Raw genomic sequence first — 17,987 nt, forward strand, 5'->3', positions numbered from 1 at the left:
GACTTAATTATTTACAGCGGGAGCGACTACGTCCAACTCTGTATCGTCCAGAAAGCACGTGAATTTTGTAGGTGATGAAGCTTTGAGGGCATGGACTCATATGTAAACTCATCTGGGGCTCAAAACTAGACAGCACCGCGGGCATGTGTAGCGTGCTAAAATAGTGCTCGCGCGGTATGGAGAAGGAGCAGCACGCGCACACTGTGACATGAAGTAAAATCCCATTTAGTTCGCGTCGTGTGCGTTGAAGGGTGAAACTATGGTACAACTGCACTTTTGTCATCCTGTAACTTCAGGTATTCTTTCAGTTACCAAATAAAGCCGCTGTACCCTCTGGGAATTTCAGTGACTACTCGGAACCTCAGCCTTGAACCATGCGACAGTACGCTTGCTTACGCCGGCATGCAGTCTGACCGAACGAAATGCGGAAATGACGGAGTCCTGGTTGCGTCAGTCTCACTCGGGCGCACACTTTGGAGACTACTTCCTTCCTTGTTTTGACAGCTTACGGTTTTCAAGCTTCTGATAAATCCAATGCGGCGAATGAAGTGGCCTGCTACCGTACGTAAAGAAATCTGCCGTAAATAAAAACGCCAGGTTTTTTTTATTTCTTAAGAGAACCTATGCGATGCCAGTGGCGAACGCGGTAACCAAAAACACCCGAGAGTTTAAAAATATCCCTCTCTGTTTCACATATTATGGCTGATAATCTATTGGCATATCAATTCAAGGATAAAAAGCACTAACTATATATTTTTGAATTGCTTAAGTTACGCCCATGAAACTATTTTTGTTGGGCTACTTCCAGCTTCGCAGCAAACCCGCGTGCTTCGGCTCTATATAGCCTTCACTGCATAGCCACAGAAAGTTTTACCCCAGTATAGTGTACCGCTAGCTGGCTTGTTGCGCTCCTCCCATTGTTCACGCCTCGGCACCGCCATTTCGATAACTTAAGGTTCCCCTGTCAATCGCAAAGCGTTTGTAGACAGGTTGCCGAACGATTACCGCAGAAAGGTCCTAGAGGAGTTTTGATTTGCACTCAATGCGTGGCGAAAAGACGGTGATACCGTGTCTACCAATATTTTGCGCAGATAAACGACACGTCAAGTTGCAAGGGTTCAAAAAGTGGCCTCTGCCGAGATTGGATGGACTCGGCCCTGTACTTGTTGACCCTTGCCAAGTGGAAGAGCTTCGACGAATACTGCCTGGCGTACGCGTGGACGTACCGCGACTTCGACGACGGTCTGCTCGGTTTGGCCTACATGGCCCTCGACGAACGTGAGACCCGCTGCATTTGAGCTGTAGTTGGGAAAATTCCTACTGCGAATTACTGTAGCACATGAGATCATGACAAGTGGGACTTTTACGGGATGGGAACTTTACAGAAGTGGAGTTATCGAGAAGGTGTTATAAGAGGGGACTTTCACAGGATGGGAGTCATGCAGAAGGTGTATGAGAGGTGACACGCACGACTCACATGGGATTGATGTGCAAAAGACCCCTATACATGCAGTACTCATATAGAAGCAGCGGTGTCTTGTAAAGTAAGCCTATTTGTAGTGCACACAGCACTACTTGTTTTACCGTGCTTTGTTGGGGTTTTCTACGCAGGCATCGAAGGGTTGCTTATAAGCAAATATTATTTTACCGTACTAAAGTAAAAACAAACACAGATCACCTTTTTTATAATGCGGCTGGTTATTTATTCTAAACGTTGGCAGGTCTTTTACAGATGTCGCGAGCTTCTTCAGCCTCCGAGTTGGATTGGCTTCGGTCTGGCAGGCCGTGTCAAATGTGTATAACGCAGTCCATGTCAAAGAAACAAAAAAAGGCAATTGGGGACATCTGCGTTACATGCGCGATGTATCCAGCGCAGCACACAAGACGAACAGTTTAGCAATGGAATTCAGAATACGTATTACCAAATGCTAATGATACAAAAAATTGGCTCCAATTCATGCTCTGGAGGTGGTTGGAAAGCAAAGCTGTAAACGACACTTTACAACAATTGCCCATGCACCATCTCTTGAATTCACGCACGCGGCTCTACAACGAGTGAAACCGGAGATTCTGCCAGCCGTTACCTGGGATTCGCGGGGAAGGCGTCCTGTACGCAGCAGCGACGGCCACGGCCGGGCTACAGCGGCGTCGTGCGTCGGCAAAGAAAGAAAACCGAAAGGAGCGCCTTTCGAATGGTGATACAGCGGAACCTCGCCATCCTCATGTGCTAGCTCGGCGCTTGTGTCTGCGCGTGTGTCACAACGGCGTTACACAAGCGCACACTGAAAAACTTCGGCATGTGAGCTTAGTAATTCCCAATTATGCCGATTTAAACTAATTGCGAGAAAGCTGAGGGAACTCTTATAATCGCTATTTATCAGAGCCAGTTGCTGCTTTCACCTTTTGAAATACCTGTTAAAAGACAACCGAATTGGTATTCACCAATTTAGAAAACAGAGTCCCATTAGTGGCTAGCAATGCGCAAAAGGTAGCGTTTCTCTATCGGCCAGATGTCTGTATGTGGTCTCTAAATTTATTTCCCGCCCTGCAAACCAATCCTAACGCATCTTTGCCGTACGGCGACTTAATTCCGTCGGGTACGGGTTGCCCAGGAGGTGCTATAGAACAAGATAACCAAGCCGTACGAAGGAAGCGCGCAATGGACGCGAAGCTGCGCCAAAACAGGCCCAAAACAACCGCCGCTGAAGCAGACGACTAAGCCATCCGGCAGGCGCGGCCGGCTTTGGGAGCAGGCACGTGCGCGCGGGAAACGCTGGGAAATCATTCACCGCGCCATCTACACTGTGCTCCGTAATTGAAAATGCCCCCCCCCCCCTCCCCAGTTGCGTTGGGAGTTTCTTGTCCCGCACGCCACGAAGGAACCGTTGCTTGGTAGAGGTAGAAAGCTTTGCTTTAATATCAGAACAGCCCAAAAAATCGGTCACGTTTAACGCTCGTAAACCCAGCTATCAAAAACGAAACATCCGTGTGCTTTTTCGGAGACTATGCACACGGTGTTTCATGAAAGTTAGGCAACAGCCGCCACACTTGCGCTCCGCCGGCGGCGCGCCTTTCATGGCGAGACTGCGCGACCAAGCGCCGACAAAGCAGCCGTTAAGACCAGGGGTTAACCCGTGGAACCGCCGTGGCCAGGCTTCGAGCGGGCACAGCAGCGAAAACTCCCCGCAGCGGATCGCATGGCATTGCGGCGCGAAGAGTGGCCTTTTCAGGCATGACTTGGCCGGCAGATTCTAGGAGAGGACAAACACGCGTGTACACGGGCATTTTACCCCCTATTTCTATGATTTATGCGCAAGCCCGAGAAGAGCTTGTCTAGAGAAAGAAAAGAAAAATACGCAAAAAAGACTTACTGCTGTGCTTTTTCTAAAAATGCGTAACTTTAAAAATCAAAATAAAAACCATCCCGGTCTCAATTTTATTCAGTGTTAGGGAAATGGGACTCCTGAACAGGGCTGGCAATACTGCTGAAAAAAAAAATGGCACCATCTCCACTCCGTGGATGATGGCGAGGGTGCGGAGTACGGGGACTCGAAATGACATCCAAGTTGCGGCCCGAGTGACATCCGATTAGCGCCCCGACCGTCATTCAATTTTAGCCGTAAGTTGCACCTTGATCATTCCCTGAATGAAACTGAAACTCACGGCTCAAATCGAATTTCACTTGATTTTCACTTGATGCTGGCGTGCGCACGGATGGACGCGGAAGGACATTGGGAGGTCCTAAGGTAATCCGCACCGCTACAGGCGAGGGAGTAAGCCGTTTGTCTCTCGGGGACTAACTCACGGTCGTAGCCCGATGGGTAAGACGACTAACACTGGGTGCGTTCCAATTTACCGTTTAGACAGCTTCGTTGCCGTCTTCGCGGACAGTACGCCATGTTAAGCCCCCTTCCAATTCGAACAAAGCAGTCAACGAAGACTGCTTCGAGGAGACAGCATCGAAGTCAGCAACGATGCAGGCTACCTTCCTGTCTAAACTGAAAAACGATGCCAGCGTCACCTTTTTGTGTTTTTAAGTTGAAACAAAAGCACTTGTTCCTTTATTCAAACATTTAGTATAATTTACTAGTGATGAAGATGACTTTGCCTAATTTTTAAACTACCTAACGTTTGTAATAACAACGGTAATATTAGTTACGAAACTTGCGGCTTGCTCAACTCAACATGTCTGCTACGACGCTGTCCGACGCTGTCGTCTGCGCTGGTGTTGCGTTTGCGACCGCGGCGCCGTTCCAATTTTATTCCTTTAGACGTCTAGTTAGACTGATTCGTAGACTGTCTACCAAGCTGTCCGCGAATTGGAACGCAGCAACTAACTCTGTCTGGTCTACCAGGCTCGAATCCTGCCGGTGCCTGTGTGATTTTTTGCGATTGTAAATGCTAAGCGCACGGACGCGGACGGACATTGTGCGGTCCTAAGGTACTTCGCACCTAAAACATGTCGCATGATTTTGTTTGTATCGAAGTTATAGGCGGTTGAAATCACGCGTCCGAAACGCGTCTTCGTGCAGTGTGCACCCTACATCCGCTGCTTTTCTGGCTTCGCTCTTTATTTAAAAAAATTGGCCGCGTATCTGCCCCTTTCGTTGCAAATGTCGTCAAAAGACGATAGTCTTTATCGACTTTTGCCAAGTAAATGCCTCCCTTCGCTTTACCGCTCACCTCTCATGTTGTTCCTCTTGCGTCGCGCTCCTCCCAAGGTAAAGACACCAAAGGTTTGCTTAAATCATTTTAAATTTCCCGCGTTCCACTGCTCCAAACCGGGTGTCTCGATGCGAACGCTGCCGTACGGCGAAGACGCGCGTTAATCGAGGCACCCTACTTCAACGTTTATAGAACCGCGTTTACCTACTCCACGTGCGTTGCAAGCAGAACGTGGAAACTATCTAGTGGAACCTTGCCGGTTCATTTCTTAAAATGGCGCCAGAAGCTATAGTGGCGCTGGCGACAGCTGGCGACGGCGGAGTAAATTCTTTTTCTGCAGTTGATGAAGTATTTAATTTCGCAAAAGTCAAGCATGTTTGAATTTTTATAAAGGAACACTGCAAATATCACTTCTGTATTAATTTGTTGTCTCATATTTACGTAATGTCTTGTTCTTCTTCAACAATGTTGACAAGTATGAACATTACACCGGACCAAGACGGGTAGATTTAGCTGTGACTATATAAGACTATTGCGCAGGCATTGTTTTGCTTTGGCCGGGTGGCTGAATCGAGACGCGTGCGTGATGGTGGTTTGTCACTATCGCATCTTTTTCTGCGACAAGTAGTCAATAGATTTTATTTTTTGCGTGAGGTGAAGGACCCCCTACTTCGCACTGTAATTCAGGTTAGGTTAGGTAGATTTCTGCCTCAGTTTGTTATTACGTCATCTTTGTGTTATACCGGAGGACTTCACGGATATCTAAAGGAAGTCGTACAGGCAACACAATTTGTATGTTCGCGTTTTTCCATGGAGTATTTGACTTCAGTGTCGAAGAAGAAGTTGTACAAAGATCTCGTTGAAATCTGCTTTCCTGTGCCACTATACAGATCCATGTTTCGAAGTGGACCAGGACAAAATGTTTTGAAACGTGTAAAAGCAATGGTTGTTTCGCCGGGTGTTAAAACGTTTTTCTTTAAGCTTCATGTTGGTGTGCTCCCGGTTAAAACGTGGATGCTTGAGAAGGGTTTGTTCGTGCCCTGGGGAGCAGACTGCTGGCTATGCAAGAAGCCGGAAACTGTTGAACATGTATTTTTGGACTGTTGGGATGCGGTGTTTTTGTGGGATGTACTTCAGAGAACTTTGAAAAAGGAACTCCCCTTGGATCCTCATGGTATACGGTTTCTGGCAGTTGAGAACGATAATGGAGTGCCTTACGACCTATTGATGTTGCTGGTCCTCCACGGAATATGGAGGTCTCGATTGGCAGCTCGTTACTCGGACGTTGATGGACGGCCCGCGAGGCAGTATTTCTGTGAAAGCGTTCATCGCATTGTAGAAATGTGGAAGGGTCAACCTTGTACACCCGAGTGGCGGCAGGAAGTAGAGAAAGTGTTGTCTATGCCCCGTTTTTAGACATAACACGTTGGCTTAGGCAAAGCTAGCGTTTGTTATCTGTAGCACGTTTTTGCGATGTCTGAAACCGGTAATAAAGAAAAAAAAAAGTGGCTGAATCGAGTCACAGACAGACAGACGGACAGACATACAGACACACAGACATACAGACAGACCAAAATTTCTGGGTTTAAGTAGCCCAAGAAAGACTATCGTCTTTAAAAAAGCGAAGCCAGAAAAGCAGCGACAGTAGCGGTGCACACCGCACGAAGACGCGTTTCGGACGCGTGATTTCAACCGCCTATAACTTCGGTACAAACAAAATTATGCGACATGTTTTTCAGCAGTGTTGTCGACCCTCTTCAGCAGTCCCGTTTCCCTAAGGCTGAAAAATATCGAGACCGGGATTTTTTTCTTGATTTTTAAAGTTACGCATTTTTAGAAAAAGCACAGCAGTCAGTCTTTTTTGCGTATGATTCTATTTTTTTTCTAGACAAGCGATATTTTGCAATTACAAATATCTGGTCGACATTACCTATCACTTACAAGTTCGTCACAATTGCAGATACGGAGATACGGGCCGTCAACTAAAGCGGCGAACTACCGTCTGGCCCGATTTCACAATTTGGTTGATTCATTTTTCTTCACGAAAGAACGCAAAATTTTCATTGAACTGTTTTTCTTTTCGGTGCAGTTTTTGTTTTCAAACAAATTTTAGTCCGGGCAATCAAACATTGCCGCGTGCAAAGCCATGAATTTGGAAAAAAGCTGCAGCCCACGGAAATCGCGCGTCACCCACGCCACATTTGCATTTTGTTTTTCTCGCGAAGTACGCACCCTAGAGGAAAACGGGTTGCAGTTTTAATCTTTTCTCGGGCTTGCGCATACCTCGTGCAAATATGAAAAACAAACAAAAAATGCGGCTGTATACGCATGTTCCTCCTCTGGTGGAATCAGCCAGGAGAGCGTCTCCTATCAAAATTTTGTGAACCCTTACCTATACGGAAACATAATGCAGACAATTATAGGTGAGCACAAAATAAGGCTCTGGTGTTTCGAATCCGGAAATAAGACGCGAATGGTCGTCGACGTGGACCGAAAACAAGCATTGCTTTGCCTGAAGACACCTATGTGCCCCGTGCAGAGGAATACTAAAGGTCAGCCTCTGCGCATTGTTTTGCCGTATACAGGTGTCCTGAGTGAAGCGGAAGGTATACCTTGCTAACCGAAGCACAGATATTCAAAGTGAACGCCCTAACAGAGGTGGTCCTGAGAAATTCGAATACTTGCTCGAAATCAGAGAAGAAACACGCAGACTTACGTTGTTCCGGAAGAATCCGGCACGTTTTGCATATGCTGCTGCTGCTTCCAGGGCTTCTGAGAATTGGCACATTTCTGCGGGATTACACAGATTATTCTGAGGCACAGAATCGCACTACGCAGGCACAAACACCACTGTGCGTATAAAACGCCGAAATTTATATGCACGAGACACGCAAATTTACACCGTTGGCCGTTGCATTGCCACTGTTTCCACGTGGCGACAATCCCGAAGCACCACGTCATGATCCCGCAGCCCTTCTAGAGACGCCGTTTCAAAGCTAGCGGGAGAACATAAAGGCCGAAGAGCTCCTTCATCCGCCGTGTAGGACTGTATGGGCTTAATTTTGTTGAAGTCCAGATTGCAGCTGTATAGGATTTCATACCGAGCACGAACGCTTATTTGCCCCCTTTTTAGAAGATTAGGCCAAGAAACTGTCTCAGACCAACAAGCGGTCTATACATATACATATACATATACATATACATATACATATACATATACATATACATATACATATACATATACATATACATATACATATACATATACATATACATATACATATACAGATACGGCTATACATATGCGACTTCTCTATGCCGGATAAGCTCGCCTATTTCTCTATACGGGACCAGCGCAACTCCTACATACGTCAATATAGGTTGCGTGCGAGGACAAAAGCTCTTTTGTATCGCCATACAGGGCATCTACATTTCCATCCATTATAGAAGTTGTCGTGATTCGGTAAAGCTCTTTATCTGACGCGAATGCCCCGGTATGTCCGGAATGCCAGGCTAGTAAAGCGCCGCACAGGCCATATGTAAAACATAAAGAATCAGGTCTATTTTGCATGATATCTTACGGTCCTACACGATTTCTTGCAGCGCCGACACAGGGCGCTGGCGTGTGCGACACGAGGAGGACAGGGCCCGTGGATCCTAATCACCCAGAGCGCGGTTTGGCCAAGATGAACCTTAATACGGGCATTGTCAGCTTCCTCTCCTCCAGCCACTTCGTCCCGCACGCCATCAGCGAGCTGACTTTCAGCCATGAAATCGGCCACAGCTTCGGGTCCCCGGTGAGGATGAGTCTTTCGCACGGAAACTCTAATGTGTACGTTTACATCCTTTGGCGCCATGCGGAAGCAACGGTTAATAATTATCGCCCACTGCGTTTCTGACCCAAATAAAGAGATGTGCGGCGCGAAAAAAGCTGCAGGCCGTTGCTCTGTGGTGGGCATGCAGTGTTGCGGTCGATTAGCAATAGAAAAGTTAACTGTTTGTTATACCAACGTGTTATCTGTACAATGGTTTTACCTCGTGGAGTAAATTATGACATTACATGTACGCCCTCGTTATAGATTGTAAACGCTTCGTCATAATAATTACCGGCGCACGATTACATTTCTCGGAGGTGTTACACGAAATAAAATGGAGAATATTAAAAAGAAAAAAAAGCCTAACTAAGGACTCATTATGAAATAAAAATAAAGAAAACTTCCTTATGCCATAGGCACACTCTAGATCTGGATATGAACACTCTGCGTAACAGATAACCTGCCATGGGAACATGCAGGTTTCCGGAATGTAACGTAATATCCCTGAGAGTTTGTAAACGAAGTTTGTCGGAAAAGTTGGAACCTTATACGGCGAAAGTATTCGACTCAGCAAAAAAAAAAAAATGCCGAAAGGAAGGATTAGGTGGAGTACTTTGGTTTTCATACAAGGAAGGCTTATCATCACTCCTTAAACTCATATACGGCAACCCAATCAACTGGCATGCAAGATAATAATTGTCCATCCCCCTTAGGACGCACAGGGCTGGATATGCTTTAGAACTGAACACTTCGCAGTGAGACTTTTAACAGGCCCTAGGTAAGGGTGAGCTAATGCTGGACGGTGCGCTGCTGCTGTAGCCGGAACTGCACTTGCGGCAAAACCTCCTCTTGACACCATTAAGCGCCTGTAGTCACCTAGGTCTGTGGGAGTCCATTCGCTCTATATAACTGACGTTCAGAGACGAGGTAACGGCTTCACCCAGTCCGTATTTCCCGCACCAGAGCGACAAGCAGCTCGCACGCATGAAAAGAGGGGTTACCAGGGGATCACTTACAAAATCCAGGGGACGTCATTGCATCGGCACGTCGACTGCTGTTGTAAGTTATCAGCATCGAGCAGTTGCGACTGGACCTTAGCGAGACATTACACGTATGGCACACGTGATCGACATGGCATCCGGGTAACAAGCGACGCCGTCGCAACCGTTTAAGAGGCTCACCCAGCCCGACCCCTCGCCAAGTCTTTATGAAAACGCAGCCAATTACACAAGCAAACGCCCCTTTCCCACTCAAACACTTCAGAACACTTTCTTGTGAATTTCGGATAAATTTCCGCCACAGAAAGCGCTTCTTTACGTTTGTACTGCTTTCGCACCGCAATTGCCTTCCAAAAGCCTGTATGATCTCCAACTTCTCTGCCGCCAAAACGCTGTTCTTAACATTGCTCCAGCCTTTTTTGCGGTCCGCTTTTTTTTTTTTTGCTATTTTGCTCGTTGAGCGAGTCATCGAGTCCAAATCGCTCGTACTTGGTTTTTGTGGTGACCCTTCGTTCTACCCGTTTAGAGGAGCTAGATTGCTTTTTTTAGTTTTTGATCTTTTGCAATTAGGTTGTGCTAGTTCAATGAATGACTCGTCTTCTTTTGCACGCAGCACGACATTCCGGACAGCAGCCCCTGCGTGCCTGACAATGTGGACGGGGGCCACTTTCTCATGTACCCCAGCTCTTCGTCGGGCAACAAACCCAACAATGACAATTTCTCCCCTTGCAGCATCAAAAACATCAGCAGAATCATTCTACCTATGCTGAAAGGCGAAAGTACCGCCCGTGCCAACTGCTTCCAAGGTAAGCGTTATATGACGCCGCCCATGCAGCGTTTGATAGAGGACCTGAATGTATACCTATGAAAGGCGCGAAGCACTTTCTGAGTACTTGGCGCACGAAATGTGCTGGTGCTGTCAGTGGCGGGTGATAGGCTTCAAAGCAGCCGTGTAAATTCTTTCGCTGAGGATCTTTGGACTAGTTGAAGGGTGTTTTGGTATTCGGAAGCCTTCTTTACATAGTTTAGTGGGAAAGAGATAGTGCTGGCCTGTTGATGCTGCTCCAGTGCCACCTAACTGAAATAGGGCAGCCATCGCGTAAGTCACGCTCCAGGTCAAGTTATGGATGTCCGGAATCAGGCAATCAGGAGCAAAGACGGGAAGGAATTGTCCTGTTTTCCGTGTCTGGTTTCGCCCCTTCGTTAACCTGATCGCGCCGAGAGAAAGTAAGCGTTTCGTTTCCTGATGAGGCCATACGTGCACTATTGTCCGTTTGAGAATATACAGGTAGGGAGTATGTATAATTCAATTCGATCCCGCCCTGAAAATGTGCATTACCAATCGCGCGTAATGTCATTGTTACTTAGCAACGCTGTCCACGAGGGCTTTGTTGCCGCTATGCTATACACTGATCGGCATGCTCACAACTGCTGCCGCATTCTTCGATAATGTTAAATCGATGCACGAACGCCGCATAGTGGTCCCTTAAGCCGCATCGCACTGGCATCGAAATACAAACGTCTCCTTCATGATATGCGTATGCCACTTCCATTGCTGCCCCGACCCATACACACTCAAATCCCCAAATGCGATCACAGGGGTAGTGTAATCGCAAGTAATCCGCGGTCCGAGGACAGTCCAGGAACACCTACACGCATCTTGAGTGTTCTGAATTAGAAAGCATTAATGACCAACCAAGACACGCCTGACCCACTTTGCTTCCACCCCGCGTCCGCGAAGGACTTCGATCGGTCTCCTATATTTTTCACCGCTGTTCGTACCCTTTCTCTTCTGCCGAGTCTTTTTGCACGTGCTATGGAACACCTCACCCTTTGGAACGCCTTCAAATTCAGAGAGACGTTGCACGTTTGCGTGTGAGAAGAAATAAAAGCAATGGAGACGTAGCCTAATTCAACGCGCTGTTCAAGAGATATTGAAATAAATGGACGACGGACAGTGCGCCCGAGCGCAACACCAAAACGTAGGCAAACTGAGGAGGTGTACATAAGGTAGACAGGTTCCCCTAATTGCGAAATTTGTCGTCGCACTTCTCAATAGATGACGCCACTCAATGTAGCCAGGGGATTTGCGCTGTCCAGGTACAACCCAGAGGTAACGTTGGTAGTCCGACTTTAGTTTGTTCAGAAGCGAAACGAGTTTTGCAGTCAGCTATGCCTTAATATTGTCGTTATGCTCTCTAAGACGGACTTTCAAACATCTGCCATCTTGTCAAATATTGTGTCTTCCATAACCAAGGGCAATTTTATAGCAGTTTCGCAACCTTATTTCGTGTGGGAGAGCCAGGCAATAAGTCTCCTTCACTTTACCGAGGTTGTACTAGCTAAACTTGCCAGCGGGCGTAAGATTAAGGGAGCACGTCACGTCGCCTGACTGGTTGCTGCGACGAGCTGAACTTTCGAAGAGCTGCCGCCTTTAAAGGGGTCCTGAAATACCTTCCGCCGATGCATGGATGTACATGTAACCAAATAAGACAATGTATTAGCAATCTCCTCCCGCAAGAATTTTGTTAAAACGATGAGTATTAGCTGAGAAATCGTAAATCAAAAACCGCGCCTTATCGTCGCGCCGCGTTTCCTCCTCTTTTCAACTGTTGACGGCGCGCGAGCACTCCCTCCCATGATGCTGCGCTAGTCAGCGGTGACGTACTTCCGCATTACGCTCCTCCGACTGCCGTCTGCTACGGGCAAGTTTTGTTGACATCATGAATTCCGCACTCCGCTCAAGGATGGATAAGCGAACGAAAAATCTGGCCGCATGTGTGCGGTGGCCTGGCCTTGCCCTTTCGCGGTGTGCGTTGCTGCAGTGCAGCACGTGACTTTTAATCGGCGGCGAACTCGCAGCCGCTGGGGAGGATCTTACGCTCGGTCCCTTTCATGCACCGCGCACTGTTTATCCAAAAAGCGCCGTATCAGATGGGGCCCTGCTGGTGCCGGGTCTTATTTTGCGGTGGTGGTAATTCCTGCCGGCGCCATGTGAAAAAGACATTTTAAACCGATACAGAACCCGTGCACAAAACGCTTCAATCATGTGACTAGTTCAGCTTGGGGCGACGCGTGGTGGAGAGCGGCAACGTTGGCAAAACATGCTCCGGCGCGGCTCTGAGCTTTCTAGCGCTGGAGCGAGCGCCTTTCTTTGACGATCTCAAACATCGGTTGCCTTGGCAACAAGGCACAAACCGCCCCAGAGGTCAGTTACGGTTGCGTGATCCCGGTCCAGCTCGGGGCCCCACCTCGCGACATGTGGGCACTGCAGACGTACCACTCACTCTCATTAGGAAGTGTGAGATGCGTTTGGCATTACAGGAGGCGATGGTGTGTGTGTTGTGGACGCCTTTGTTTCGCGATGAAATGCGACGTCATGCTTCTGCGGGTGGATAATGCTTCCCATGGTCTGGGTTATCTTTCTCGAGCGACGTACGACTCAACCTCGCATGGGGTATGTGCAGTGTGCGTGGCTAAAAGCCATCTCGGCTTGCGCGCCAGAGTTAAGTGACTTGCTGTTCGTCCCCGCAAACCGCGCGCGAGGTGAGTGCCGAATTTACGACGGGCAGGAGGAGGCAACCCATCGTCTGTCAATCGCGGTTCAGACTTGCAACGCATGTTGTGACGTTGTGTTCGTTCGAAACGCATCTCTGGATTGTTTTGAAGTGGAAAAAATGTATCCGTCAAACCCGGGCATTCGGCTGAGGGCGTTCTCTGCGATTGCACGAAAGAAGTGCCACGGGGCTTCAACGCTTTCTTTATGGAACGTACTCCGGTAAGACAATATCCATGTCGTGTTATGGCCGTGTTGCATTCAATACGAACGGTTAAGCGTTTGTTTACACTTGTTTCGTCTGTCGTAAAATGTCCAAGCACTCCGGCACTACGCTGGCAGATCAGCCGGCGAGTCGACGCTGAGCAGACGACTCATCTCTTTGCCGGAAGTGCGTGAAAAAGCCGCCCAATAGCAGGATGTCTAGCTCATGACGAACACCTGGGAATCGATGATGTAGACATGTGAAGATGGCGGGGTCCAAAAACACGAAGGAAAGGGTGAGAAAAAAGCGACAAACTTTGCAACAAAAGTGTGAGCTTTCCGCTGCGCGTAAAAGAGTAATACTTGGCCCAGATGACCTTGACGACCCAATCTAACGATTGCGCTACTTCATTTAGTGTGCTCAAAATGCCTTTCAGGGCCCCTTTAAAGGGACCTTGAAGCACTTCCGATAAACGCTTGTGCCCTTTCCTTCTCGTCTGGAAGCACTGCGAATTCTAGGGTTATCGCCATCACGGAGCGGCACTGTGTAATTTGCTGGTCGCATCAGATAAGCCTTCCGGTTCTGTTGTGCTTTTGTGGCTTTTTTAAGTGGCTATCGAAGGCGTTCGTTGCTGCCTCTTCAGGAAAGTGGACCAACAGCTGCTACGCCGCTGTAATGGCGTAATTCGAGCGGTTGAAGAACGCAAAGACCAGGAAAGAGAGAAAATTCCTTTGATCAAGCTTCCAAGTTATCTGATGGGTATAGACCAACAATTTCTGGCTCAGGTACTTTGCGATCGCGTCATTTAAGTACTAGATGTGTTGGTTGACTAGGTTCTGGAAGAATTAGAGATTTCGAAAAAAAGTTGAAAAAATCTTGCATGGTCCCTTTAAGACGCAGCATCATCTCTCTGCGCACGCAACACTCATCGGCCCCTCACCTCCTCTGAGCCATGCGATATTTCGACTTGAACTACAAAAAAATTAACGTAATTGAGCAACCTTTTTTTCATTTTACTGCTCCCATTTCCGTTTTTTAATGGCCCTGAATACGTCTCCCGCAATCGGACCCTCTCGGAAGAACAGTTCCGCGCTCTGAATACATCTGTCCCTACGTACAGTCAGCAGAAGCTCCAGCGTGCTTCCAAGCTTTTAGCTTGGTGCCCCTGACTTCTCCTCTAAGGCAATATATTGACGATGATATTGCCTGCCGGTCAATTCGCAGGAGGTAAGCGCTTTCTCCTTTCTATGTTCCCAGTGGACAGCGGTCCAATCTGTGGCAACCAGCTGGTGGAAGCAGACGAGGAGTGCGATTGTGGCTACCACGAGGGAGAATGCTCGGAGCCGTGCTGCTACCCCCGAGACAACAGCGTCGGCGCCAAGGGGTGCACCCTCAAGCCCGGCAAGCTTTGCAGGTCGGTATCGCCTGAAAGCATGTCCCGGAATCACATGCACACATGCAGCGCCTCGAGCAACCAGTAGGAATTTTTATTGTACAAGACGGAATCAACCGACCTTTTCAATTAATGCCACCAATTTGCCGTTACACGCTTCAAATATTTACACCGGAGATGCTTACAGCTTGCGCCTTTATGCATTCCCGAATCCTCTTTCGACTGCCGCAGACTACATAGCGTTGCTTCTGGCCGTGTAGTGGCGCAGATAGCTCCAGCAACAGCTTGTCACAGCTCGCTAAAAGGAAACAAATGCGCGATGCCATACATGAGGTAAACGAGGATAATATGTCCTAAAATAGCACAACAAATTGTCATACGCGCCTTTTATGCAAGCGGTCATCAAGTATCTGCCGTGGTGGTAAGCCTAACCTCTTTGGCGGCCGAGACGTTGGTGCCTGATTGAAAGGGCCGCCACAGGAGCATTCTTTCTACGCAAGTAGCTAGGCCCCTCAGACTGCCACGTGCGCCACACGGGGTTTTCTAGCCGAGGCAGCAGTAGCCGTCGATCTAGGTGTCAAGTTGACGCCCTACACCGCCTGCAAAACGCGCCTTGTGTTTCAGGCTTTACAAAATCGAGAAGGTGGACAGGTCACGTCGCAGCCGGAGCACAAACGGAGAGCGGCGGGTAGTATGTCACCGAATGCGACACAGATGCTCGGGCCACCAATCGCAGCAGTTTCGTACAATTCATAGTACGGGGCCACAGACATGAGGTTGTGTTTCGTGAAGGCGAGCAATCCTATGAAACCAAACAGCTTCACTGGGTAATGCTCCATTATACGTATGAGTCGTTCTGTCAATTTGTTTTTTACAAATGTTCGCGCTCAAATACCGTAACTGTTACGGCGACAAGGCCATTTTTTTATTTAATCAAAGTTGTATGCAGTATTCATGGTTCTATTGCGCGCTCTGGTAACTCTAAACACGCGCCCGTCGTTACCTGTCTCATAAAACGCCAGCCTGCTTTAGAGACAGACAGAACTCTAAACACGCGCCCGTCTTTACCTGTCTCATAAAACGCCAGCCTGCTTTAGAGAGAGAGAGAGAGAGAGAATAAACAAATTCCGAGCGCAGTGGTGCAGGATGGTGAGTGCACCGGCCCCGTGGGGGGCATCCGCTAGTCCGGGATACCCGTTCCTTGCTGGCTGCCCGTCCCCTCTCTCTATCAGCATGCGCTGAGTCGAGAGGTCCGAGCTGGACAGCCCGTTCACCCACTGCTCGTATGTGGGACAGGGATTTGGTGTAAGGGATGGCGATTGTTGGCATCCCGATACCAGATGGTGCGGGGTGCCTGGCTGGGGCAAAATTTGCAGGTACTGTAATATTGGATGGGGTGGATATAATGGAGGATGGTAGGTGGGGTAGGAGTTGGTCTGGAGCTGGTGGAATGTGGTCGCTCCACCGGCTCCAAAAACATCCAAAATAAGAGTATCTATCTTGTTTTGGATGTTTTTGTCTGAAATCTAAAACACGTAGAAAATTTCAAGACGCCTTAACACTATGACCCCGTAAAATACTGTTCCCGTCTGTAATCTTGGCCTCCGTTTGAAACCGCGCGCAGCGATTGATCTCGCCTTCTGTTTCCAGCCCTTCGCAGGGTCCGTGCTGCACTGCAGAGTGCGAGTTCGCCCCCACAAGCATGCTCTGCAGCCCCGCCACAGAATGCCGTGGTCATTCTTACTGCACGTATCCTTTTCACGGGGCTTCTTGCGCTTTTCCCAGCCGGCATGTAATAAAAAAGTACGCCGACGTCGACCCAGAAATCTTTCAGCCAGGAGCAAGTCTCCCGGACGTATCAGCTTGAGATGCTAGTCAAGGTCATTCGTACACACCTCTGTTACGGATTTATATTGTGCTCATTTGTGCGGAAGAGTCCATTGGCACTAAAACTGTTAACATGTATACAATTCCCCACCACTAGTAGTAGCTTGAAAAGTAGTTTACCTCTTTATATACTTGTCCGTAAAGTGTTCTCTCAAAAACGTATTTCTTTTAATTAAACCACCACTACTTAGCTCTTGTCGTCACTTTAAATGCGTCCAGAAAAAACCGACGCAACTAAAGCGCGTCAAAAAAAGTCGACCCAAAAAGTCTGCCTGGTTACAAGAAGGTTTCAATGTTTTAACAAAATTTCATTGTGTCTGGCCAACAAGGTTTGAATGTTTTAACCAAATTTCATTGTGCCTGGCCAACAAGGTTTGAATGTTTTAACAAAATTTCATTGTGTCTGGCCAACAACATTTGAATGTTTTAACCAAATTTCATTGTACCTGGCCAACCAGGTTTGAATGTTTTAACGAAATTTCATTGTGTCTGGCCAACAAGGTCTGAATGTTTTAACCAAATTTCATTGTACCTGGCCAACAAGGTTTGAATGTTTTAACAAAATTTCATTGTGTCTGGCCAACAAGGTTTGAATGTTTTAACAAAATTTCATTGTGTCTGGCCAACAAGGTTTGAATGTTTTAACGAAATTTCATTGTGTCTGGCGTTGGCGTTCCTTGACATAGCCTCCAGAGGTAACACGAGTGCTTGTCCCGCCGGGGAGGCCAAGCCTAACATGACGCTGTGCGGCAGGCGCACCCAAGTGTGCTTGAGCGGCGAGTGTCTAGGCTCGGTGTGCCTTAAGTATGGGTACACGGAATGCAGCCTGTCGGGAGCAGGTTACTCCATTGAAGAAAAATGCATGGTGGCTTGCGAACGCTCAGGTGAGATTTCCCGCGGCTCTTTGCAGAAACCAGAGTAGCGCACTGGAAATGACTGATGTGGCATGGCTTGTCTTTCCCTGGGGGAACATAGCCGCATTCCCATTTTGATGATTCGTCCTAAAAATATAACTTAGACATCGCCACGCTTAGTTGTATTGTGACTTCACGCATAAGTTGCTACGTAATAAAATTCGCATCATCACCGTCACCATTCCTCTTTAAGAGCGTCTTAGAAGTTTGAAGTAGGAAATTGAATATCATCACTATAGGGTCCCTTGTAAAGTAGGGGGGAGAGTCGCGCCATGCCTAACGTAAGTGAAAGTGGATCGAAGGAAGCCAATGCTTGTGCACTCTCACTTAGGGACAGTGGTGGAGGAGGCTCTCATGTATAAGGGAATGCCCACTATCATGATCACGCTTTACATAAGGATGAATGATGGGCCCTATAGCGTAAGAGTGTATTCCTCATCCATCTTTTCAATAGAGGCAATGGCGTATCATCCCCTCTTAACATTACTTAAACACACACCAGGACGATAGCACATGCTTCAAAGAGAGAGAGAGAGAGAGAGAGAGAGAGAGAG

At 47.9% G+C, this 17,987-nt stretch overlaps 1 protein-coding gene across 1 annotated transcript in view; it reads left to right on the top strand.

Annotated features, from left to right (window-relative positions):
* Positions 1–17,987, top strand: part of LOC144179878 (disintegrin and metalloproteinase domain-containing protein 10-like) — a 49,116-nt gene that overhangs the window by 11,450 nt on the left and 19,679 nt on the right. The window contains exons 5-10 of the mRNA XM_077708303.1: positions 1,092–1,278; positions 8,269–8,462; positions 10,092–10,284; positions 14,497–14,653; positions 16,283–16,381; positions 17,213–17,403. Of these exons, the coding sequence (XP_077564429.1) occupies positions 1,092–1,278; positions 8,269–8,462; positions 10,092–10,284; positions 14,497–14,653; positions 16,283–16,381; positions 17,213–17,403 (1,021 nt within the window). The remainder of the gene's footprint in view (positions 1–1,091; positions 1,279–8,268; positions 8,463–10,091; positions 10,285–14,496; positions 14,654–16,282; positions 16,382–17,212; positions 17,404–17,987) is intronic.

Source organism: Haemaphysalis longicornis, unplaced genomic scaffold (genome assembly GCF_048455015.1).
Source record: "Haemaphysalis longicornis isolate Haplotype H1 unplaced genomic scaffold, Haemaphysalis longicornis Haplotype H1 scaffold_4, whole genome shotgun sequence".
NCBI lineage: Eukaryota > Metazoa > Arthropoda > Arachnida > Ixodida > Ixodidae > Haemaphysalis > Haemaphysalis longicornis.